The sequence below is a fragment of the Oncorhynchus kisutch genome, unplaced genomic scaffold (assembly GCF_002021735.2).
Source record: "Oncorhynchus kisutch isolate 150728-3 unplaced genomic scaffold, Okis_V2 Okis05a-Okis16b_hom, whole genome shotgun sequence".
Taxonomy (NCBI): Eukaryota; Metazoa; Chordata; class Actinopteri; order Salmoniformes; family Salmonidae; genus Oncorhynchus; species Oncorhynchus kisutch.
This window is the reverse complement of record NW_022261982.1, coordinates 3,086,013-3,111,201: the sequence shown is the minus strand read 5'-3', so window position 1 is coordinate 3,111,201 and position 25,189 is coordinate 3,086,013. Positions and strand designations below refer to the sequence as shown.

The 25,189-nt window shown below is 48.0% G+C and overlaps 3 protein-coding genes across 10 annotated transcripts in view; all 3 read right to left on the bottom strand.

Moving 5' to 3' along the window:
* bin1b (bridging integrator 1b) overlaps positions 1-8,781 on the bottom strand; it is a 71,423-nt gene extending 62,642 nt beyond the window's left edge. For 2 of the 7 annotated variants that reach the window (XM_031813338.1, XM_031813339.1), the window contains exon 1: positions 8,308-8,781. In XM_031813338.1, coding sequence (XP_031669198.1) covers positions 8,308-8,400 — 93 coding nt within the window. In that variant the 5' untranslated portion in view covers positions 8,401-8,781. The remainder of the gene's footprint in view (positions 1-8,307) is intronic. The other 5 variants (XM_031813341.1, XM_031813344.1, XM_031813340.1 and 2 more) reach the window with 4 other exon arrangements.
* A 562-nt stretch (positions 8,782-9,343) lies between these two features.
* Positions 9,344-20,710, bottom strand: LOC109885041 (indian hedgehog B protein-like). Its single transcript, XM_020476913.2, has 3 exons — positions 19,695-20,710; positions 13,011-13,272; positions 9,344-10,770 (listed from the first exon to the last, which is right to left on the bottom strand). Exons 1-3 carry the CDS (start codon positions 19,992-19,994, stop codon positions 10,049-10,051), a joined length of 1,284 nt encoding a protein of 427 aa, XP_020332502.1. The 5' UTR covers positions 19,995-20,710; the 3' UTR covers positions 9,344-10,048.
* Positions 20,711-22,496: 1,786 nt separating this feature from the next.
* nhej1 (nonhomologous end-joining factor 1) overlaps positions 22,497-25,189 on the bottom strand; it is a 34,189-nt gene continuing 31,496 nt past the window's right edge. For both annotated transcript variants that reach the window (XM_031813336.1, XM_031813337.1), the window contains 3 exons: positions 23,780-23,978; positions 23,214-23,314; positions 22,497-22,877 (listed from right to left, as the gene is read on the bottom strand). In XM_031813336.1, coding sequence (XP_031669196.1) covers positions 22,797-22,877; positions 23,214-23,314; positions 23,780-23,978 — 381 coding nt within the window. In that variant the 3' untranslated portion in view covers positions 22,497-22,796. The remainder of the gene's footprint in view (positions 22,878-23,213; positions 23,315-23,779; positions 23,979-25,189) is intronic.

Below are 25,189 nucleotides of genomic sequence, written 5' to 3'. Positions count from 1 at the left end.
TTTACTGTAGTGGTGCAGCAGCATTGGGGCTTGGTTTACTGTAGTGTCTACTGTAGTGGAACAGCAGCCTTGGGGCCTGGTTTACTGTAGTGTCTACTGTAGTGGAACAGCAGCCTTGGGGCCTGGTTTACTGTAGTGGAACAGCAGCCTTGGGGCCTGGTTTACTGTAGTGTCTACTGTAGTGGAACAGCAGCCTTGGGGCCTGGCTTACTGTAGTGGTGCAGCCGCATTGGGGCCTGGTTTACTGTAGTGTCTACTGTAGTGGAACAGCAGCCTTGGGGCCTGGTTTACTGTAGTGGTGCAGCAGCCTTGGGGCCTGGTTTACTGTAGTGTCTACTGTAGTGTCTACTGTAGTGGAACAGCAGCCTTGGGGCCTGGTTTACTGTAGTGTCTACTGTAGTGGAACAGCAGCATTGGGGCCTGGTTTACTGTAGTGGAACAGCAACCTTGGGGCCTGGTTTACTGTAGTGGTGCAGCAGCCTTGGGGCCTGGTTTACTGTAGTGTCTACTGTAGTGTCTACTGTAGTGGAACAGCAGCCTTGGGGCCTGGTTTACTGTAGTGTCTACTGTAGTGGAACAGCAGCATTGGGGCCTGGTTTACTGTAGTGGAACAGCAGCCTTGGGGCCTGGTTTACTGTAGTGGTGCAGCAGCCTTGGGGCCTGGTTTACTGTAGTGGTGCAGCAGCCTTGGGGCCTGGTTTACTGTAGTGTCTACTGTAGTGGAATAGCAGCCTTGGGGCCTGGTTTACTATAGTGTCTACTGTAGTGGAACAGCAGCCTTGGGGCCTGGTTTACTGTAGTGGAACAGCAGCCTTGGGGCCTGGTTTACTGTAGTGTCTACTGTAGTGGAACATCAGCCTTGGGGCCTGGTTTACTGTAGTGGAACAGCAGCCTTGGGGCCTGGTTTACTGTAGTGTCTACTGTAGTGGAACAGCAGCCTTGGGGCCTGGTTTACTGTAGTGGAACAGCAGCCTTGGGGCCTGGTTTACTGTAGTGTCTACTGTAGTGGAACAGCAGCCTTGGGGCCTGGTTTACTGTAGTGTCTACTGTAGTGGAACAGCAGCCTTGGGGCCTGGTTTACTGTAGTGGAACAGTAGCCTTGGGGCCTGGTTTACTGTAGTGGAACAGTAGCCTTGGGGCCTGGTTTACTGTAGTGTCTACTGTAGTGGAACAGCAGCCTTGGGGCCTGGTTTACTATAGTGTCTACTGTAGTGGTACAGCAGCCTTGGGGCCTGGTTTACTGTAGTGTCTACTGTAGTAGAACAGCAGCATTGGGGCCTGGTTTACTGTAGTGGAACAGCAGCCTTGGGGCCTGGTTTACTGTAGTGGTGCAGCAGCCTTGGGGCCTGGTTTACTGTAGTGGTGCAGCAGCCTTGGGGCCTGGTTTACTGTAGTGTCTACTGTAGTGGAACAGCAGCATTGGGGCCTGGTTTACTGTAGTGTCTACTGTAGTGTCTACTGTAGTGGAACAGCAGCCTTGGGGCCTGGTTTACTGTAGTGTCTACTGTAGTGGAACAGCAGCATTGGGGCCTGGTTTACTGTAGTGGAACAGCAGCCTTGGGGCCTGGTTTACTGTAGTGGTGCAGCAGCCTTGGGGCCTGGTTTACTGTAGTGGTGCAGCAGCCTTGGGGCCTGGTTTACTGTAGTGTCTACTGTAGTGGAACAGCAGCCTTGGGGCCTGGTTTACTGTAGTGGTGCAGCAGCCTTGGGGCCTGGTTTACTGTAGTGTCTACTGTAGTGGAAAAGCAGCCTTGGGGCCTGGTTTACTGTAGTGGTGCAGCAGCATTGGGGCCTGGTTTACTGTAGTGTCTACTGTAGTGGAACAGCAGCCTTGGGGCCTGGTTTACTGTAGTGTCTACTGTAGTGGAACAGCAGCCTTGGGGCCTGGTTTACTATAGTGGAACAGCAGCCTTGGGGCCTGGTTTACTGTAGTGTCTACTGTAGTGGAAAAGCAGCCTTGGGGCCTGGTTTACTGTAGTGGTGCAGCAGCATTGGGGCCTGGTTTACTGTAGTGTCTACTGTAGTGGAACAGCAGCCTTGGGGCCTGGTTTACTATAGTGGAACAGCAGCCTTGGGGCCTGGTTTACTGTAGTGTCTACTGTAGTGGAAAAGCAGCCTTGGGGCCTGGTTTACTGTAGTGGTGCAGCAGCATTGGGGCTTGGTTTACTGTAGTGTCTACTGTAGTGGAACAGCAGCCTTGGGGCCTGGTTTACTGTAGTGTCTACTGTAGTGGAACAGCAGCCTTGGGGCCTGGTTTACTGTAGTGGAACAGCAGCCTTGGGGCCTGGTTTACTGTAGTGTCTACTGTAGTGGAACAGCAGCCTTGGGGCCTGGCTTACTGTAGTGGTGCAGCCGCATTGGGGCCTGGTTTACTGTAGTGTCTACTGTAGTGGAACAGCAGCCTTGGGGCCTGGTTTACTGTAGTGGTGCAGCAGCCTTGGGGCCTGGTTTACTGTAGTGTCTACTGTAGTGTCTACTGTAGTGGAACAGCAGCCTTGGGGCCTGGTTTACTGTAGTGTCTACTGTAGTGGAACAGCAGCATTGGGGCCTGGTTTACTGTAGTGGAACAGCAACCTTGGGGCCTGGTTTACTGTAGTGGTGCAGCAGCCTTGGGGCCTGGTTTACTGTAGTGTCTACTGTAGTGTCTACTGTAGTGGAACAGCAGCCTTGGGGCCTGGTTTACTGTAGTGTCTACTGTAGTGGAACAGCAGCATTGGGGCCTGGTTTACTGTAGTGGAACAGCAGCCTTGGGGCCTGGTTTACTGTAGTGGTGCAGCAGCCTTGGGGCCTGGTTTACTGTAGTGGTGCAGCAGCCTTGGGGCCTGGTTTACTGTAGTGTCTACTGTAGTGGAACAGCAGCCTTGGGGCCTGGTTTACTGTAGTGGAACAGCAGCCTTGGGGCCTGGTTTACTGTAGTGTCTACTGTAGTGGAACAGCAGCCTTGGGGCCTGGTTTACTATAGTGTCTACTGTAGTGGAACAGCAGCCTTGGGGCCTGGTTTACTGTAGTGTCTACTCTAGTGTCTACTGTAGTGGAATAGCAGCCTTGGGGCCTGGTTTACTGTAGTGGAACAGCAGCCTTGGGGCCTGGTTTACTGTAGTGTCTACTGTAGTGGAACAGCAGCTTTGGGGCCTGGTTTACTGTAGTGTCTACTGTAGTGGTACAGCAGCCTTGGGGCCTGGTTTACTGTAGTGTCTACTGTAGTGGAACAGCAGCCTTGGGGCCTGGTTTACTGTAGTGGTGCAGACAGACGTCTTATCTTCTGTGACTGAGGTTAGCCTGACCCAATGCCATCAACACAACCAGATAACTACCAGATGGTTTGTTTGACCTCAGGGATGCTGTGATACCTTTATACAGCGTCATCATGCCCCATATTTAGCCCATGAAAACGACTTTAAAGTTGCCCCCTTGGCCAACTGCCATGCTGTCTAACACCATGCCTCAGATCAGAAGTTGTAACCTTCTGGTGGAATGTCTAATGGGTGGGTGCAGCAGGAAGAAACTATATCCATGACCCCCACCATAAGGAGGACTTGAGTCTTAAAGGGATAAAGTTTACTTTGTGGCCTGAACCACTAACTGATAAACAATTTCCACTAGAATTTCTGCATTCTCCAAATACTAAGAACCTACAAATAGTTAGGGTGTCTAGGTATGTTGAAAATAATGTACTCTTTAAAAAATAAAAATAAATGTTTAACAAGAAGTGAACAATCCCGTTAAACAAGATGAGCAGCAGTCTGTCAGGGGGAGTGCAGCGAGGAAGAGGAAATAGCAGGAAGGGGAGGGGCTGTACAGTAGAATACTGCCAAGGACTTCAAAGAACTCCGGCAGTGATTAAACAACAGGCATGGGGCCTTACTGTAAGCTGTACAGATCATGAGTCCCGGGAGTACATTTCAGGAGTACATTTCAGGAGTACATTTCGTCACAGACTCTTAGCTCGTAGTTGTGTCTCATTCAACTCGGTGAGCGAGTCACTACTTCTGTGGTCAGAAGTTCCATACGTTAAGAGGAAGGGGAAGTCCCCAGTTCTATTCTTATGCCTTCTAGACTGTCTGCAGCACCTGCTGTGGCAAGGTTGAAACTAAAAGGTCCTGAAGCAATGGTGTCACTATTTCCAGTGATATTCTCCCTCCCGACAACACCTCAAGTACTGACCAGCACATTCTACTCTCCACGTGTCAACCAAGCCCCCCTGTTCTGACTAACAGAAGATCAAAAAGAAAGTTACTCATTTCTCCTTGCTGTGGACTGATTCAACCAAGCACCAACCAAGCACTGCAAGACTCATCCAGACTGGATGCAGTTCCATATTCCGTAAGGTTGAACTCTAAAGCCTCTAGATCTGTCAGTGTGGTATTCACCACAGGAGTTGTTGACAGGCCAAACTGGATAGAATGTTTTACTGTAGCTGCCCTGAATCAACCAGTTGACTTCACTGACCGAGGGTTGACATTTTAGTCCCCAGGTCAGAGTGTAACAGCCCGACCCCACGTGACGTGCAGAGAGGATGTCATGCTACTTTCCATCACCAACTACCAGAAGTAACAGAACACACAGAAAAATACACAGTCTCTCTCTCTCCCCCTCACACACCCCATTAGGCCTCTCTGGGTCTTAACGAGATTTACCAGGAGCCAAATGGGTTTACTGTGTGTGTGAGAGAGAGGGACTGTATGGGACTGTGTGTGTGAGAGAGAGGGACTGTATGGGACTGTGTGTGTAAGAGAGAGGGACTGTATGGGACTGTGCGTGTGAGAGAGAGGGACTGTATGGGACTGTGTGTGTGAGAGAGAGGGACTGTATGGGACTGTGTGTGTGAGAGAGAGGGACTGTATGGGACTGTGTGTGTGAGAGAGAGGGACTGTATGGGACTGTGTGTGTGAGAGAGAGGGACTGTATGGGACTGTGTGTGATGTATTTTTCTGTGTACCGTTACTTATCCACCCCCTCTCTCCCCTTCCCCATCTCTCTGTTTCTCCCTCTCCCCCTTCCCCAACTCTCTGTTTCTCCCTCTCCCCCCTTCCCCAACTCTCTGTTTCTCCCTCTCTCACCTTCCCCAACTCTCTGTTTCTCCCTCTCTCACCTTCCCCAACTCTCTGTTTCTCCCTCTCTCACCTTCCCCAACTCTCTGTCCCCCCCCCCCTCTACGATATCTCTCCTTACCCTGTAGAGAGGAATCCATGGAGAAGGAATCTCCGCTCCAGTGCTAGACACACACAGACACACTCCATTAGGCCTCTCTGGGTCTTAAGTGAGATTTACCAGGAGCCAAACAGGTTTACTGTGTGTGTGTGTGCTGCAGAAGTGTATCATGTGTGTGTGTGTAAAGGTGTGTTCCTCTCCGTCTGCTCTACTAGGCGTTGACAGAGGCCTGAGACATGCCTGCTGCTGCTGCTGACCAGTGTTCAATTTCAGCCCCCCAAAATACCCCCTCAGGCCTGACTGGGATGCCAGTGCCAACCACCACACACACACACAAGATGGAGGCCTTGTGAGCTATTGCTATTCATAGATAACCTCTCTGCTGGACTGGGGGGTTTCAGGGCATGGACAGGTGTGCAGGCAGAACTGTGGTGGAGGGAGGGGGGCAAGCTGAGCCTCAGGGACATGAGGGTGGGGTCTGGGATCTGGGAGGTTTTATCACTATGTGAGTAGCATAGGGTCATAACTGGGGTGGCAGAGGTGCAGAGGTCAGTGTATTCAAAGTGCAGGGGGTGTTGGACTTCTGAATGAGACAGGGGGTAGCTGTCAGGTTTCAAAAGGGCACCACCACCACCCCATGACCATTCAGACACTTCCGGATTCCCCAGGAGGATTTCTCCTATCATGCTTTACTGCATGGGCCATTATTGGGCTGCTCGTTGTGTCTACCCTCAGAGGGCGCAGGCTGGCATGACATCACTATGACAACCACGATGGGCACCCAGTGACAGCGTCCTCTAGATTCCTCCGCTCCGTCCACTGGTGAAACTTTAGGTCAGTCACTAGGGAGGGATTAGCCAATAGCTAGCCAGAAACTACAAAGTGGAATCTAAATGTGACCACCAGCCAGACAGAGTTACTGACAGAGTTACTGGTCAGAGAAGACAGCTGGTGGCAGGGTGAAGGGGTGGGACAGAGTTACTGGTCAGAGAAGACAGCTGATGGCAGGGTGAAGGGGTGGGACAGAGTTACTGGTCAGAGAAGACAGCTGGTGGCAGGATGAAGGGGTGGGACAGAGTTACTGGTCAGAGAAGACAGCTGGTGGCAGGGTGAAGGGGTGAGACAGAGTTACTGGTCAGAGAAGACAGCTGGTGGCAGGGTGAAGGGGTGGGACAGAGTTACTGGTCAGAGAAGACAGCTGGTGGCAGGGTGAAGGGGTGGGACAGAGTTACTGGTCAGAGAAGACAGCTGGTGGCAGGGTGAAGGGGTGGGACAGAGTTACTGGTCAGAGAAGACAGCTGGTGGCAGGGTGAAGGGGTGGGACAGAGTTACTGGTCAGAGAAGACAGCTGGTGGCAGGGTGAAGGGGTGGGACAGAGTTACTGGTCAGAGAAGACAGCTGGTGGCAGGGTGAAGGGGTGGGACAGAGTTACTGGTCAGAGAAGACAGCTGGTGGCAGGGTGAAGGGGTGGGACAGAGTTACTGGTCAGAGAAGACAGCTGGTGGCAGGGTGAAGGGGTGGGACAGAGTTACTGGTCAGAGAAGACAGCTGGTGGCAGGGTGAAGGGGTGGGACAGAGTTACTGGTCAGAGAAGACAGCTGGTGGCAGGGTGAAGGGGTAAGACAGAGTTACTGGTCAGAGAAGACAGCTGGTGGCAGGGTGAAGGGGTAAGACAGAGTTACTGGTCAGAGAAGACAGCTGGTGGCAGGGTGAAGGGGTAAGACAGAGGGGGAAAATACATTTCCGGCTTTCTCACTCTAATAGCCGAGCGATGGATGAGACTTGAAAGTATGGTAACACAAGAATAGTGTCTATGATGTTGAGGAATGAGATGGTTAATGAGGGTGGGGACAGAAACATTCAAGTTTTTCAGGTGAGGGTAACAAGGAAGTGATTGAAACGTTGCTTCCCTGCTTGAGAAGCGTAAACTCAGACAGAGCTCATTCCTGGAGAACACATTCCCGATAATAAAACTCCTTTTACTTTTCTGTTTACGTTTCAAGTTATCAATTTCATTCAGGGATTAATTCAATCTCCTGAAATAGCTCTACTGCTGACTTGGGGATGAAGGTTAATGCTAGAAGACAGGTCAAAGGTCAAACAAGGAGGGTTGGCAAGCACTCTCCCAAACACACGTATGCACTGTATGTATACACATTATCAGACGGACAAACACACAAGAAAGCCAAGTCACACTCAGCCAGTCTTTTTCCATCCCTACTCCCCTCCCCATCCTAGGGGCCAAGCATCTATCCATAGATTGTCATTCCAAGCCAAATAGACAGGAGTGGGATTACCATTCCTATAATGAGGACATGACAGGAAGTGACCATGTGGATTTGTAGACAAGCCTGTACTCCAAAGGAAACCGAGGTGTCCCACTGTGGTAAACTAGAGCTGAAGAGAAGACCCAGGTCTGTCTGTTCCATGGTTTATTTCCCCCTTGCAGTTGACTGAGCTTCCTGTATGCCAGAGTCTGGTGTTGTTGTGGTCGTTAATTCCCAAGGGTTTAGGCAAAGAGTCATCCGACTAGACAACATTTCCTGCCTGCTTCACTTGGGAGAAGTTTGGCTTTAGAAAGCAGAAAGTCTCCTTAAAATGTTATTCTGACACTATCATGTAATTACTTATATAATTAATAATCATGCTCACAATTTCAAACTTCACTCAGTGAGGATATTTCCAGGACTAGACACAAAAGTAAAATAAATAAACTGGTCAAATAAAACAGTAATTTTAGGAATACCATCCACTTTACTGAGAGATTGGCTAGGCTAGTCTACATTGTAACATCCTACTGTAAGTGTACAATGTAACACATGCATTGTAAGAAAGTATTTATTTGGACAGAACAAAGACAACCGGTTAGAAAAATAAGGACGCGTATGTGGCTGCAATTTAATTTGTCAGCGCATTCGGCTCTTCTGCAATAACCCAACCCCCTGCTGCCTGTCAAAACTAACGGGTTAGATTCACAAATGAGGCCGAGAACGCAAATAGAAATAGCGGAGCGGGCTTGACATTTAGATGGAAAGCTGGGTGTAGAACTGGACAGCCACAGTACCCAGTTGAATGCACTCTGTGCGGTTTCAATTGACAGAAAAAAAACGTAGTGTGAAAGTGGTTAACAGTTCACGTCTCAGTCTACCTGCTTACCTTTTCTTGCGCTCTGCTAAGTCTTTTCTGCATGCTGGTGGCCAGTTTCCCAGTGTTGATCCCTTTCCCCGTTTTCCCCTGCTCCTCAGCCATTTTACCGTTCTTTACTGCTCCGAATCCCCAATTAACAGCTATGCGATGTAAACGGGTGTGAGGATAGAAAGGGACAGAACTTGTCGAACAGGAGGAAGGGTATGTGCGGATGCGAGGGACTCCCCAGGACTCCGTGCTGCGTAAAAGCCCTCGATAACGGTGTGGGTAGCGCGTAATTGTAATCCCGATGACTGTTTCTGAAAGGTGCAACACGTAATCTAATCATCTAGTTTAACAACATAGTCCCACGTGTAAAAACTAAGAAAAAAGTAACTTTTTGGCAATTGACGCTGCAAGAAGCGAATTGACGCAGCAACGATCCGAAAATCGTCCTTGCTCGTCAGTCAATTGATGAGCCTATGGTCCGTTAAGGAGCGATTACATTTCCCCTCTGCTCGTCCATCCTCTTAAAGGCACAGTAGTTAACACTTATTAGCCGACTCGCCAACTGTTATGGGTGCAACCGGTGTGTGGGAGTTGCTGCTGCGAATAGACTTCTACTTTATCATTTCATTGAATCATATGAAGTATTTTTAACAGTCTACCATCTATGATTTAAAACAGTTATATAATCTGAGAGAAAGTAGGCCATCTGTAGGCTACATTTTGTTACATGTCGTCGTGGCCACAAAATGTAATCGTTATCATATTTGTATTCTGCATCTTGGTTTGAATGGGATTCACCGATGCAGTGTAGTTAAATTGAGATCATAGAAGCGTATTATCACGTGGAATTGTCTATCACCCTCGTACCGTATCATTGTCTACCAGTAGATGGCAGTGAGAGAAAGCTGTGGCAAGACTTAAGAAACAACAATCTTAAATGATTTATGAAGCCTTCATATAACTTTTATGGCTTCAGCCTTTAAAGTTGTTGCTTGGGTTCATATCTACCGCAAAGATAGTTACAATGTTGCGATTTATAATAGAAAACAAAACCAGGAGCATTTCCATAATATTTAATTTCAAAAAATAAATCTTTAAATATCTCATTATACATAATATTAAAATCATAAATATTTCAGACATCGCTTTAATAAAATACAGTAAATGTTGCCTTAAAATATCATACCTCTAGATATGTTCTATACATGAAGCCTATACTTTCCTTCAGTTGCCAAGTTGCGACATCATAGTTGTGTCGTGTTACGGACATCTTACTATGAAGCAATCAAAAAAGATCAAAAAAGAAAATGCTTTAGATGTTCTTCATAATGGCTTGATTTCAATGAGACACCTCTCAATGTTAAATAAAACAAACTCTCTCCCCTTTAGAAACTATGGTCTCACCACAGACACGACCAGGTCCACCTGTCCCATCTGTGTGAAGAGGACACACCCATTTGTAGTTTTTCCTCAGGGGTCACAATGATTTGTATACTATGGTGTGAGAGAACACATATTGTCTGTCTGTCCAGATTCATTCATGGCTCAATCTCCTCTCTCCAATGAAATAGGCGTGGTCAGTCATCAAGCCCCACCCTTTTCCTGAGAGTCCACCCTCTGCATCAGTGTGCTAGACTCGAGAACAAGGTAAACTCCGCCCTTTTATAGTCAGGTCCAATGGGGCATCAGTCCAGTGAGTCATCTGGTCTGTATATCTCCCAACCAAGCCAGTTACATTACTTCCTCTTCCCCATCTAGAGTCTCACCTCCCTGGGTCAGCCAGTCCCCAGGGATGGAAGTGTCCAGAGTCCAGCAGCAGACTACCTATCCAGTACAGTAACTGGGAGTACCAGTGAACCCCGGTGTCTCCAAAATGTCCGCCAGCGGAGCCAGTCCAACGGTGCAGCAGGCGGAGCGGGGCGAAGGCCCAGTGGGCGAGGTCATGCCCGTCCACCACCGCGTAGCACGATGCCACCATGCCGTTCACCGACAGCGTCCCATGGCGGGTGAGGGGCGCAAACACACCCTTGTCCTCCTGCACACTCACCCGGGAGATGCGCGAGAGATGCCCCACGCCTTTTCTCCCCTCCTCCCCCTTTCCAAACCCCTCCCCAGACACTGTGGTTAGCACACACTGTCCCGGCCGCGCGTCGCTGGCGTATACCGTCCTCATACTACCAGGAGTTGGCTCCGCCCCTTCAGAGCAGTTTCCCTTGGACACGAACAGCAGGTGGGCAGCGGTGAGTGACAGGCTAACCCCGCCTTCTGTCCCAATGGTGTAGAATTCCTTCCGGGTTGCGGGGTCGCGGTCCAGGAAGGTGAGGACCTCGCTGTAAACGAGCTCTCCGCTGCCGTCGCTCCCTGAAGAGGCGAGGACTCGCTCACCCGGCTGCAGGTCCTGGATCAACCTTTGACCCCCGTCCTCTAGGGTCACCCACGCCCCTCCCGGAAAACACCCCCCTGATTTAGCGGCAACGGAGTGCTCTGAGAGAGAGAGAGAGACAGACAGAGACAGACAGAGAGAGAGAGAGAGAGACAGAGAGACAGAGAGACAGAGAGAGAGGTTGTGAAACAATGCATTCTGTGAGGTGGGTAGGTACACAGTAAGTCTACGCATAGCAAATATATTCCTCCCTTTAAATAAATATTAGCTTCTTTATATCCGTCTACTCCACAGAAAAGAACAAAAGCTGGCTGAAAGATTAAAGCTGCTATTTGAATGTGTGTGTGTGTGTGTTTCCATCCCTCAGTTTGTGTGTGTGTGTTTCCATCCCTCAGTTTGTGTGTGTGTAAGTCTGTGTTCATTTGTGTTTTAAGGTGCTGAACTTGATGTGGTACGTTGGGACTGTCTCAAGTCTATCTACACAAATATTTGTGCAAGGTAGGACCAAGGCCAGGTCCAGCCAAATGATCGGAGAATCAGGAAGTGGAGGTTAATCATCTGTGGACCGAGACTCCGCCCACTGCACCAACATAACCTCAAACTCCACATCATCTCCAATGTATGGTGTAACATGCTATGTACTTGGTTGTTCAGGGGTGAAGTTTCCTCTAGGCACAGGTCTAGGATCAGCTTCCGTTCCCCCAATCATAAGCTCCATTAGTGGGGAAAATACAAAACTGACCAAAGATCAGCATCTATGGGCACCTTCTTGGTAAATCATTCTTCTTCTTCTTCATTCACCTTTCCAGTCCTGAATGTAGTAGGGGTCTGGTTGGGTAGCGCTCCCCTGTGGGCTCTTTGTATTGGTGTCAGTTTTTGGGTCCCCCACTCAGTTTTATTTGACCTTTTATTTAACTAGGCAAGTCAGTTAAGAACAAATTCTTATTTTCAATGACGGCCTAGAAACAGCCTTGTTCAGGGGCAGAACCACTGATTTTTACCTTGTCAGCTCAGGGATTCAATCTTGCAACCTTTGGGTTACTAGTCCAATGTTCTAACCACTAGGCTACCTACCGCCCCACCCCTCAGTAAGTGTTAGAATGGAGTTTCAAGGAAGCCTTGGTATTATGATGTCACTTGTAGCAGCAGATGAGACTTCTTGGTCTATGAAGAGATGTCTTTCTTGAGTGGTTTTTCTTTTTCACAGTTTGAGGTTTCAGTTGGAAAAAAAAAAAAAAATGGCGCCCGGTGCCGTCTTCCGATCAAGTCAAGGACTGGTGACTCGCAACCCGATCTGGGTAGGAAAGACAGAAGGAACAGAGGAAAAATAAATAAAGAGAGGATAGAGGGAAAATAAATAGAGAGAGGACAGAGGGAAAATAAATAGAGAGAGGACAGAGGGAAAAGATCATTTCAGGCACCACGTAGTACAAGAGAAGACAGTTTGATCTGTCTCTGCTCTGTTTTGCTCTATTCTGTGTTCTATACTGTTCCCCTGACAACCGAATCAGTCCTGAACAAGGATCATCGCTTAGCTATACTACTAACGTCTGTGGCTTTATCAATGAGGCTACATCAATGGGAGAAAGAAGAAGCAGAAGAGAGACACAAAGTAAACTGAAGCAACGCTGCGCACCAACATATTGCCGCAGCATAGCATGCCAGTAACATAAGGGAATCATTTCTAGCAAAAGGGGGGTTGTGAGTGAGTGACCACATAAAGTTGCAGTAGCTACCTCTCCCTTAATGGTGAGTCACTCTACTGATCCTAATGTAAGCTTTAAGCAACAATGGCCAGGTCATAGATGGGTCAAGAGACAGTTGCAGTGAAGAGGGTTAGAAGGGGTTAGGGAAGAAGCTGAGAAGTCAGTCACCCAAAGCGGCTGTATGTCCCTCTAGCTGTGAACCCCCCCCCCCCAAAAAAAAAGCAGGCGTCCGTTTTGATTTGATCCATAGTGACGAGGTGGCCACTGTTGAAGGGCGTCTTCAAGTGGTTCAGTGTTATGTTTAGTAAGGAATGTAGAGGTGATGCTGTCCCTCCTCTGCTAAGTGTCCAATGTGTGTCCAGTTAAGGTGAAGGCAGTCAAATCATTCACTGTGTATCAAATCATTCACTATCCATATTTTCACTATTATCACGTACCGAGAAAGAGTGAGAGGTTGTTTATTTTTCATTAGTGGCAGTTAGGTGAAACAGACGTCCATGCACAGTGTGTTACTGCTACATCCTCCTTCCTCCTTCCTCCGGTCTCTCTCTGATGCTTGTTCAATCTCCCTCTCGCTCTCCCCTTCAGCCCTCTTTCCCTCCCCTCCTTCCTGCCCCTCTCTCTCCGTCTCTCACCCGACTTCACACTGCAGTGCACGTGGGCCTTGGACTCGTAGTAGACCCAGTCGAAGCCGGCCTCAACTGCCAGTCGAGCCAACATGGCATACTTGTTGCGGTCGCGGTCAGAGGTCGTGATGTCGACCGCCCGTCCCTCGTAGTGGAGCGACTCCTCAGAATGGTGGCCGTCCTCATCCCAGCCCTCTGTGACCCGGAGGCGCACCCCAGGCCACAGGTTCATCACCGAGATGGCCAGAGAGTTCAGCTTGTCCTTGCAGCGCTGCCCGGGGAGGTTAAAGGGTTAAGGGTCATGGGAGGGAGGAGAGGGAGGAAGGGAGGGGAGGCAAGAGAGACAGGAGTGTTAGAGATGTGGGGTGAATCTACATGTGTCAGTGTGTAATCCAAAGTGCATTTATAACAGTTCATGGACTTAAAATGGCTGAAAGAATGATTACACATCATTACACGATGTAGTCCATAGCTCTTTCTCAATGGTCTTTCCTTGATTCCTCGTGTCTTCTTTTCTCACATCCTGCTCAAAAGGCATTGGAGGAGAAGATCAAAAAGGCCAGACACAAGCATTCGAGGACAGCCAATTGAGAAAGAACCCTGGTGCAAGAGCTATCCATCAGGCATCCACCCCATCCAACCAATGTAGAAGCCTGGGGCTGTTCAACAAACCAGCCACCCCACCACAGAAGGCCCAACTCCTCAACACCTCCCCCCTGCATCTGGCCAGCAGACAATGCCCCCCTACAGTCTCATCAGTCTGGGTGTTTGCTCTCTGTGGCGAGAGAGGAGGCTGAGAGTCTAAGTTAGGGAGAAATGGTGGAGAGGTAGGTGGGATAGGGTGGAGTGGTAGGTGGGATAGGGTGGAGAGGTAGGTGGGATAGGGTGGAGTGGTAGGTGGGATAGGGTGGAGTGGTAGGTGGGATAGGGTGGAGTGGTAGGTGGGATAGGGTGGAGTGGTAGGTGGGATATGGTGGAGTGGTAGGTGGGATAGGGTGGAGTGGTAGGTGGGATAGGGTGGAGTGGTAGGTGGGATAGGGTGGAGTGATAGGTGGGATAGGGTGGAGTGGTAGGTGGGATAGGGTGGAGAGGTAGGTGGGATAGGGTGGAGTGGTAGGTGGGATAGGGTGGAGTGGTAGGTGGGATAGGGTGGAGAGGTAGGTGGGATAGGGTGGAGTGGTAGGTGGGATAGGGTGGAGTGGTAGGTGGGATAGGGTGGAGTGGTAGGTGGGATAGGGTGGAGTGGTAGGTTGGGGTGAGGTTAGGGGGGTATTGAGGTAGAGGGGTGGTGTGAAGTTAGAGGGTATTGGACAGGAGGATAGAGGGAGACGTGGGTATGAACAGCCAGCCAATGCAGCTCTCCCCAAACTTGGGTCTGGGGAGGGTGAGCAAATAGAGGGTGAGAGGTCCTATTGAGGACCCTGAGGGTGTTGGACGTTCCCTAGGTCACACACACACACACACCAAGCACACACACACGCCAAGCACACCACACACACACACGCACCAAGCACACACACACTTGCCCTCAGATCACCTAAAGCTAAATTTGTCATTATTTTTGTCACCATCTCATTCACAACAGGAAACATGACACTACTTTCTGGAGATAACTGTGAACAGAGCAGGGTATTCAAATCTCATTCTATATGAGGTCTGGACTACTGCTGTTTTTCTCTTCTTCCTGATAATGAATTGCACACCTGGTGTCCCAGGTCTAAATCATTCCCTGATTAGAGGGGAAGAATGGGGAAAAAGCAACAGAACTGGCTTGGAGGCCCAGATTACAATTTTAGGGACCTGTAGACAGTGTGACATAGCTTCTGCAGACTGAAAGGGTGGGTAGGTCACAGGATTCCCTAAGCCGGCGATATACACAGGCCCTTACTGTTTCACCCTGTGTACATTTCTGTTCAGAACACATACAGTGTATGTGTCTGGTAGGTGTATTATATATATATACACACACACATATACACAGTGGTAGGTGTATTATATATATATATATATATATATATATATATATATATATATACACACATGTAAACCGAGTGTACAAAACATTAGGTACACCTATATGTACACAGTGAATTTGGAAGGTATTCAGACCCCTTGACTTTTTATTCACATTTTGTTACATTACAGCCTTATTCTAACATTTTTTTAAACATTTTTTCTCTCATTGATTTACACACAGTACCCTATAAAACCGAAATACCTTATTGACATAAGTATTCACTCTCTTTGCTGTGAGTTGAGCTCAGGTGTATCTGTTTTCCATTGATCATCCTTGAGATGTTTTTCGACAACTTGGAGTCCACCTGTGGTAAATTCAATTGATTGGACATGATTTGGAAAGGCACACACCTGTTTATATAAGGTCCCACGGTTGACAGTGCATGTCATAGCAAAAAACAAACCATGAGGTTGAAGGAATTGTCTGTAGAGCTCAGAGACAGGATTGTGTTGAGGTACAGATCTGGTGAAGTGTCCCCAAGAACACAGTGGCCCTCCATCATTCTTAAATGGAAGAAGTTTGTAACCACCAAGACTCTTCCTATAGCTGGCCGCCCAGCCAAACTGAGAAATCAGGGGAGAAGGGCCTTGGTCAGGGAGGTGACCAAGAACCTGATGGTCACTCTGACAGAGCTCCAGAGTTCCTCTGTGGAGATGGTTGTCCTTATGGAAGGTTCTCCCATCTCTGCAGCACTCCACCAATCAGGCCTTTAAGGTAGAGTGGCCAGATGGAAGCCACTCCTCAGTAAAAGGAACATGACAGTCCACTTGGAGTTTTCCAAAAGACACCTAAAGACTCTCAGACCATGAGAAACAAGATTCTCTGGTCTGATGAAGCCAAGATTGAACCCAAGCGCATTGTCTGGAGGAAACCTGTCACCATCCCTACGGTGAAGCATGCTCATGGCAGCATCATGCTGTGGGGATGTTTTTCCGCACCAGGGACTGAGAGACTAGTCAGGATTGAGAGAAAGATGAACAGAGCAAAGTACAGAGAGATCCTTGATGAAAACCTGCTCCAGGGTGCTCAGGACCTCAGACTGGGGTGAAGGTTCCCCTTCCAACAGGACAACAACCCTAACCACACAGCCAAGACAACGCAAGGGTGTCTTCGGGACAAGTCTCTGAATGTCCTTGAGTGGCCCAGCCAGAGCCCGGACTTGAACCCGTTTTAACATCTCTGGAGAGCCCTGAAATTGGCTGTGCAGCGACGCTCCCGATCTAACCGAACAGAGCTTGAGAGGATCTGCAGAGAACAATGGGAGAAACTCCCCAAATACAGGTGTGCCAAGTTAGCGTCATACCCAAGAAGACTCAAGGCTGTAATCGCTGCCAAAGGTGCTTCAACAAAGTACTGAGTAAAGGGTCTGGATACTTGTGAAAATGTGATATTTCAGATTATTTTTATGAATGTGCAAACATTTCTAAAAACCTATTTTTGCTTTGACATTATGGGTTATTGTGTGTAGATTAATGAGGAAAAAAACAATTTAATAAATTTTAGAATAAGGCTGTAATGTAACAAAATGTGGAAAAAGTCACAGGGTCTGAATACTTTCCAAATGTAGTGTATACACTACCATTCAAAAGTTTGTGGTCACAGAAATGTCCTTGTTTTTGAAAGAAAAGCACATTTTTTGTCCATCAAATTGATCAGAAATACAGTGTAGACATTATTAATGTTCTAAATGAGTATTGTAGCTGGAAACGGCTGATTTTTTATGGAATATCTACATAGGCGTACAGAGGCCCATTATCAGCAACCATCACTCCTGTGTTCCAATGGCACTTTGTTTAAGCTAATCCAAGTTTATAATTTTAAAGGCTAATTGATCATTAGAAAACACTTTTGCAATTATGCTAGCACAGCTGAAAATTGTTGTCCTGATTAAAGAAGCAAAAGAACTGGCCTTCTTTAAACTAGTTGAGTATCTGGAGCATCAGAATTTGTAGGTTCGAATACAGGCTCAAAATGGCCAGAAACAAGGAACTTTCTTCTGAAACTCATCAGTCTATTCTTGTTCTGAGAAATGAAGTCTATTCCATGCGGGAAATTGTCAAGAAACTGAAGATCTCGTACAATGCTGTGTACTACTCCCTTCACAGAACATTGCAAACTGGCCCTAACCAGAATAGAAAGAGTGGGAGGCCCCGGTGCACAACTGAGCAAAAGGACAAGTACATTAGAGTGTCTAGTTTGAGAAACAGATGCCTCACATGTCCTCAACTGGCAGCTTCATTAAATAGTATCCACAAAACACCAGTCTCAACATCAACAGTGAAGAAGCGACTCCGGCGAGTTCCTCTGTCCAGTGTCTGTGTTCTTTTGCCCATCTTAATCTTTTCTTTTTATTGGCCTGTCTGAGATATGGCTTTTTCTTTGCAACTCTGCCAGCATCCCAGAGTCACATCTTCACGGTTGACGTTGAGACTGGTGTTTTGCAGGTACTATTTAATGAAGCTGCCAGTTGAGGACTTGTGAGGTGTCTGTTTCTCAAACTAGACACTCTAATGTACTTGTTCTCTTGCTCAGTTGTGCCCCGGGGTATACACATACATACATACCACACTGAGTGTATGAAACATTAGAAACACCTTCCTAATATTGAGTTTCCCCCCTTTTGCCCTCAGAACAGCCTCAATTTATCGGGCATGGACTCTACAAGGTGTCGAACGGACTGAAACAGGGATGCTGGCCCATGTTGACTCCAGAGCTTTGCAGTTTTTGACACTCAAACCAGTGCGCCTGGCACCTACTACCATACAATATTCAAAGGTATGTAAATCTTTTGTCTTGCCCATTCACTCTCTGAATTTCACACATACACAATCCATGACTCAATTGTCTCCTCCCCTCATCGACACTGATTGAAGTGGATTTAACAAGTGACATCAATTAGTGATCATAGCTTTGGCCTAGATTCACCTGGTCAGTCTGTCAAGGAAACAGCAGGTGTTCATAATGTTTTGTACACTCAGTGTATGTATTCTACCGCATGATTTCTATTAAGTGGAGACATAGGCAGAGGCACTGCCACTCTCGGCCAACTGCACAGCTAAACTCGGGCTAGATTGGTAGTGGCCCCAATAGGTTACAATAATATTTGGACACTATGCGTCTTTTACGTGTTGCATTTGTTGTATTTCAAAATCTGTATGGTGTTCTAACTTATTTTTCCATGTCGGTCCTCTCAGGTTCACCGGGATAAGAATAGCTCATTGCAGAGTCCCAATAGATGCCTTTTCACAGAGTGGTGTGGATTTTAACATCAATTTTTTTCCTCTGCGGTCGCAGACACGAACTCGAGTCCATAAATCAGTCGATTAATTTTGTTGGTTTTACTTTCAAGGTACAGATCGACGGGGTTTCTGTAGGCGCGGTTTCGCACTGACCACGAGCTACACAAACATTCGATGTCGAGTTGACAACACGTGCCTGTGCAGTGTGCACACCTATGGCTTCAGCCGCTGAACAGTCACGTCTGTATGCGCGCTCCAGTGCCACTCGCGGGCAGGCAAGTCACCACTGCTGATTTAAAAATAAGAGGCGAAAAATGTGTATAATTAAGTCTTGAATGCATGTGAAGTGGACTATTTTTGCACATGTGCTTCAAAAACAAACAGAAAAATAACACAAAATGGTGAAAAACAAACAGGAGGTTGTCTCCTGTGGCAGGCGGCGGCGGTCGCGCTCGGAGCACATAAATTGTGCGCAGGTCAAGTTAAACGCGCAGCCCTGTGTGTTTGTGTGCGCTTGGAGCGAGGTGACAGCTAAAAACCCGAGTGAGATCTGGCACTCTGTTTCCACGTGGGGGACATAAATGCTCGCCTTTCAGAGGAAGCCCGTGGTCACAAGAGGCAGATATAAATACTTTATTCCTAGGGAATTGAAGTCAAATAAATTCCACTCTCGGAACCACATCAATGCGCGTGTCGTAAAAAGTCTGACAGTCCAAAAGGCGACCGTTAACTCTGGCCAGTCAGGCTTAAACGAACTGTAAACATTTGCATATGCACCGAGTCAGGCTCTGACCAAGTAGGGCGATTGGGTGTTTTTCCCCAAAAATGTAAAAACAGAGGACATAGTGTTTTAATTACATGCTTCCACTATTCCGTACTTTTATAGAAGGGGTTGCGTTATAAGGTTTGTTGCAGCTGCCCAGCTTTACGCATGCGGCAGCCCCAATTTAAATTAACTCCAAATATCTCATGTGATGCTATTTCAGCTCTGCACGAAAAATGTTGGAACCAACCATCAGACCAGTTATTGGAGCCGCCAGTCCAACTTTTACTGATGTCCTGCGGGTGACCTGATGAGGGCCAGACTGGCAAACCTCTCCATATCCCAATACCATTCTGAGTCACCCTCCATATCTATCATGTTGCCAACAATACGCTCTTTGGATTGCGTGACTCAAGCACGTTGTGCAAATACGCACTCTGTAATCAGTGCTGTGCACTGCTCCTGGCCAGGAAACCAAAGTCAATAACACGGCATCGATAAGACAGGTCCACGGGTTTAAAGGCTGTACAAAGTACAAGAGGTAGGCTTTAGGGAGCTACCCAATCCCACATAAATGTCCCAAGTGCAGATATGTGTTTGACATGGCCAATGAAGCATGATATCACAGTAGGGCTTTACGAATCTAGTCTATCCAGGGTATAGGCTAGTCTTACCTGTGTCATCATCCGGTCTGCACCTGTGTTCTCTTCATCTTTAAATATGATGTCAGGGTTATAGTTCGGGGTCAGCTCTTTGAAGCGCTCCGAGTTCCGTGTTATTTTCCCCTCATATCGACCACTCGCACCTAGTGTCTTCTCCGCTACATTAGGGCTGAACTGCTTGTAGGCAAGTGGCGCAAGCTTCCTCGGTGACCTCCTCTTGCCATATCCCCTTCCTGGCCCGCAGCCCTCGCTGACTTGCGAGAGAATCACTGCGCACCCGGCGAGGCACACCACGAGCCTGGGGAGTAGCATTCCACTCACCCACGCCAACGGACACCCCAAAAGGAGGTGACAGAAAAATGTCACTGATCAATTTAAAACACCTCCTCCCCCTGGTCGCTGCTTATCTCCTCTCACAGGGTACAAGAGGGGGAGGAGGACAGTTACAAATTAATCACCAAGTCCCCAAAACTCGCCATATCCCGGCGCGCAAAAAGACGCTGCGCTACTGGAGATGGAGTACAGCGCCGGCGTCTTTTAAAACCCCCAGGTAAGATCCCCTATAATAAAGTACCGGCGCGTTCAGCTGCTCCTCTCACGGTGAACGTCTCGTCTCACAGTTCAAGCGGAGACACGCGCATAAATAGGGAAAATCGTTTATCTTGGCAGACAGGTTCAAAGCCGTTCCCTTAGCTGTGAGAAACGTCCCTCAGTCAGACAGGCCCCGGTGCGCAGACTGACTGGGCTTTTTGGGTAGCGGTCAAAGGGTGTCCCCGCAGCGGTTTTCCTGCCACTCGGCTTGGCTCTCAATGCGTGGCCTGTGGTGCAAGACTCTCAGCTCAACTGGAAATGGAAGAGTTCCGAAAGATCAGATGCCGTGGAGGAGACCGCGCCCTGCCAGTCCTGCCCTCTGTCCCGTCCCAGCCTACCTCTCCTCCCATCTGGTCAGCCCGGCCGAGCCATTTCACTTTATTGCCCACACGCTCGGCTCTTTCTGCTCAACGCCACTGTGCGAGACAAACAACAGCCTACAGCCGTCTAGACTCGCGCACACACCGATACTGTCCTTTGGACCCGTGTGATTATCTTGGACTCATAACCTGGTGAAAGACACACGCGCGCGCTCCCCCCCTCCAGAATATTGTTAAATGCGAACATAATTGAATCGCCCTCAGTAAGAAGCGCGGTAATTGCCGCATGCATGTCCGATTTCATTAAGGGAGACAGTCAGGAATTCCAAAACCCCGACTCCTGTACCCTCACTGTGGTCACCCCTTTGCTGCTATAACAGCCTCCACTCTTCTGGGAGGGCTTTCTACTATATGCTGGAACATTTCTGTGGGGATTTGCTTCCATTCAGCCACAAGAGCATTAGTGAGGCCGGGCACTGATGTTAGGCGATTAGGCCCGGCTCGCAGTCAGCGTTCCAATTCATCCCAAAGGTGTTCGATGGGGTTGAGGTCAGGGCTCTGTGCAGGCCAGTCAAGTTCATCCACACCAACCTCGACAAACCATTTCTGTATGAACCTCTTTGTGCACATGGGCATTGTCAAACTGAAACAGGAAAGGACCTTCCCCAAACTGTTGCCACAAAGTTGGAAGCGCATAATGGTCTAGAATGTCATTGTATGCTGTAGGGTTAAGAATTCCCTTCACTGGAACTAAAGGGGCCTAGCCTGAACCATGAAAAATGGCTCCAGACTATTATTCCTCCTCCACCAAACATTACAGTTAGCGCTATGCATTCGGTCAGATAGCACTGTCCCCCAGTCCAGTGGCGGCGAGCTTTACACCCCTCCAGCAGACACTTGGCATTACGCATGGTGATCTTAGGCTTGTGTGCGGCTGCTCGGCCGTGGAAACCCATTTCAAGAAGCTCCTAACGAACAGTTCTGACGTTGCTTCCAGAGGCAGTTTAGAACTCGGTGGTGAATGTTGCAGATGAGGACAGACAATTTTTACACCCTACGCGCTTCAGCGGTCCAGTTCTGTGAGCTTGTGTGGCCTACCACTTCCTGGCTGAGCTGTTGTTACTCCTAGACGTTTCCACTTCACAATAACAGCACTTACAGTTGACCGGGGCAGCTCTAGCAGGGCAGACATTTGACAAACTGACTTGTTGGAATGGTGGCATCCTATGACGGTGCCACGTTGAAAGTCACTGAGCTCTTCAGGAAGGCCATTCTACTGCCAATGTTTGTCTATGGAGACTACATGGCTGTGTGCTCGATTTCATACCTCCATCAGAAACGGTTGTGGCTGAAATAGCCGAATCCACTAATTTGAAGGGGTGTCCACATACTTTTGTATATATAGTGTAACATCCATTTGAGACAATGTGCGCTCTTACGTCAGGCATTTCAAACATTTAGTGTCTCCTCTGTAGAGCGACTGACACCTTATTAAAATTGGGATAAATATGCATTCTGACTGAGCTATGACAGTGTTCTAACGGCGTTGACTTTTCAAAACAAGCCAAGTCCTCGACCAATGATTGAACAGGACTTCAATAGCATTCCAAGCATTCTACAACACCTTGAGTCAATATCTCATTCTCTCTCGAAAGAAATAAGAATGAATTGCCAACACACTGCTAACCATCCAATAAGGATAAGGCGCCTGGAGCATCAACTAGCCCTGTGGTTGGACTAGACCCAGGCTGGTACTAGAGCGTGGTCCTGTAATGGCAGTAATGTACAACTCCATTCTGCCCAGAAGTTGAAACGAGTAAATTCATGATGTTCCAAAAATGCAGATCTAAAGAGAACACAGTCATTGATCCACATCTAACGCTTATATTGATAAGACGCCCTAAATTGTCACACTTTATTTATTTAGACAATTAAAAAAATACACATCCATCAAACAATGAAACAGCCAAGGAAAAACATGCATATCTAATGATTTAATAAAAAAAAATGTTTAAAAAAAAAGGACATCTCCGTAGATGAGTACTTGAAAAACATGTCACATGAAGTAAGGTGGTAGTGCTCATAGACGGCATCCCAAACGACACCCCATCCCCTACATAGTAGTGCACTACTTTTGACCGTGTCATTTGGGACGTAGTCGCAGACAGTCTCCATAGTGTTTGGTGCCCTACAGGTTCCGAGGTCATCCAAAAAGCCCCTTAGCTTTCTTCTTCTTGGGTCGGGCGGAGGGCCGATCTGCGGCAGTAGCCATGGGAACTGTAGTCTGTGAGGACGGCAACAGACGTGTTAGAAACAAGGTAAGGATATTATGGTTACATTATAGCCTTCAGTCTGAGGGAGAGGGGTCTAGGCTGGGTTACCGTACAGCCCTTAGTTTACACAGACAGCCCAATTCTGATCTTTTGCCCAATTATTGGCAATACAGCTGATCAGATTGCTCAAAATACCAATTAGTGAAAGAAAAAGAAAAATCACAATTGGGCTGCCTGTGTAAACACAGCCTTAGTGACATCTGCTGCTGTAAAAGGGCTTATCAATAAATCGGATTGATTCATTCATTATTATTGGTAAATCAGAATCATTGCGGAGTTGACCAGACCTTTTCCTCATTAGGTGTCTCTGAGTCTGTGGTTCTGGCTCGGTCTCCCCGTCCAGTCTGCCTCTTATCCCCCTGGTCCAGCCCATGGTTCACCTCCTCTCCTGTAGGGAACAAACCAACCACCAATTCACACCTATAGTGGCCATAATCAGACACTAAAACCCATTTTTCACACTATTGAGCCCTGCTGAGCTGTCCTGGCCAAGGCAGCCTTGGTTTGAGCTGCAACGTTGCAACACATTTATTAACGTTGCAACAAAAGTATCAAACCGCTTGAGACTCCAACTTTCCCACGCCAGTTGTCCTGTTAAAAGCAGCACTAGCAGGAGAAGTGAAGTGTTTGGGTGATTGATGTTGTTTAGTTAGATTACAGAAATGTCTGGGACAGAATATAAGTAGTTCATCCCTCCCCCTGGTGATCTCTTATAGAATGTGTCTGTGTGAGAGAGTGTGTTGGTAGGACATGCGATCCTACAGGTCTAAATCTGAGGCCTTGGGCCACAGAAGTGACGGCAAGATGGGATGGGATTAGAAAGATCATACGACCAATGAGAAGAGGTCCAGACCTGGGGGCTGTGTGCCGCTGGCGGAGTGGTTAGGGTCACGGTCCCCTGTGGTGGATTCGTCCTCTTCGGGGGCGTGTCTCTCAGAGATCTTACGTTTGCGAGCGTTGGTGTTGCCGTAGGACGTGACGGCTGAGTAGAGCTCCTGCAGCTCAGAGTCAAACCCCAGACCGCCCTGCCTCGCACATACCTGTGGCACAGTCTGAGGGAGAGAGAGAATAGGAGAGAGGGAGAGAGAGAGAATGGGAAAGGGAGAAAATTATGACAAATCCAACTAATGTCAAAACTGTTGGCTATCTTTCCATAAATATACATTTATATTAATATTTTCCTGCACACTATATTTTGAGGGGATTAAATGAAAGAAAAATAAGAGTACAGGAAGCAGAGGGAAATGACCAGAAATAAACTGTGACCTGAACAAACACTAAGCTATCAGAGAGGGAGAGAAACAGTATGAGGGAACGAGTGAGAGGTATAGAGAGAACTACACTAAATGATTTAGAGAGAATATATGAATGATATGGAAAGACTATGTCCTGCAGTGAGTGTGTCTGTCTGTCAGTCAGTCAATCAGCCAGCCTCCTGCCTGGTGGCCTGCTTTCCCCAGTCAGTCACATGGTAGAGGTCTGGAGGAGTGACTGAAGGCTTTCCCCAGTCAGTTACATGGTAGAGGTCTGGAGGAGTGACTGAAGGCTTTCCCCAGTCAGTCACATGGTAGAGGTCTGGAGGAGTGACTGAAGTCTTTCCCCAGTCAGTTACATGGTAGAGGTCTGGAGGAGTGACTGAAGGCTTTCCCCAGTCAGTCACATGGTAGAGGTCTGGAGGAGTGACTGAAGTCTTTCCCCGGTCAGTCACATGGTAGAGGTCTGGAGGAGTGACTGAAGGCTTTCCCCAGTCAGTTACATGGTAGAGGTCTGGAGGAGTGACTGAAGGCATTCCCCAGTCAGTCACATGGTAGAGGTCTGGAGGAGTGACTGAAGTCTTTCCCCAGTCAGTCACATGGTAGAGGTCTGGAGGAGTGACTGAAGTCTTTCCCCAGTCAGTCACATGGTAGAGGTCTGGAGGAGTGACTGAAGTCTTTCCCCAGTCAGTCACATGGTAGAGGTCTGGAGGAGTGACTGAAGGCTGAAGGCCTGATAAGGGTCAAATGAAAGCAGTTTTTCTAGCAGCTCTGGCACAAGGTAGAGACCAGCAAACAGGAACAACACTACAGGAGACAGGAAACAGGAACAACACTATAGGAGACAGGAAACTTCGGTAGGTCTATATAGGCTGCTACAACACCGTACTGCACTGTTGTGTGTGTGTGTGTGTACACACACACACGTTGACGCCACAACCAACTACAAGTCAAGACAGATAACATACTAAACTCATACAGCACGTACACACTATTCATTCTACTCTTTC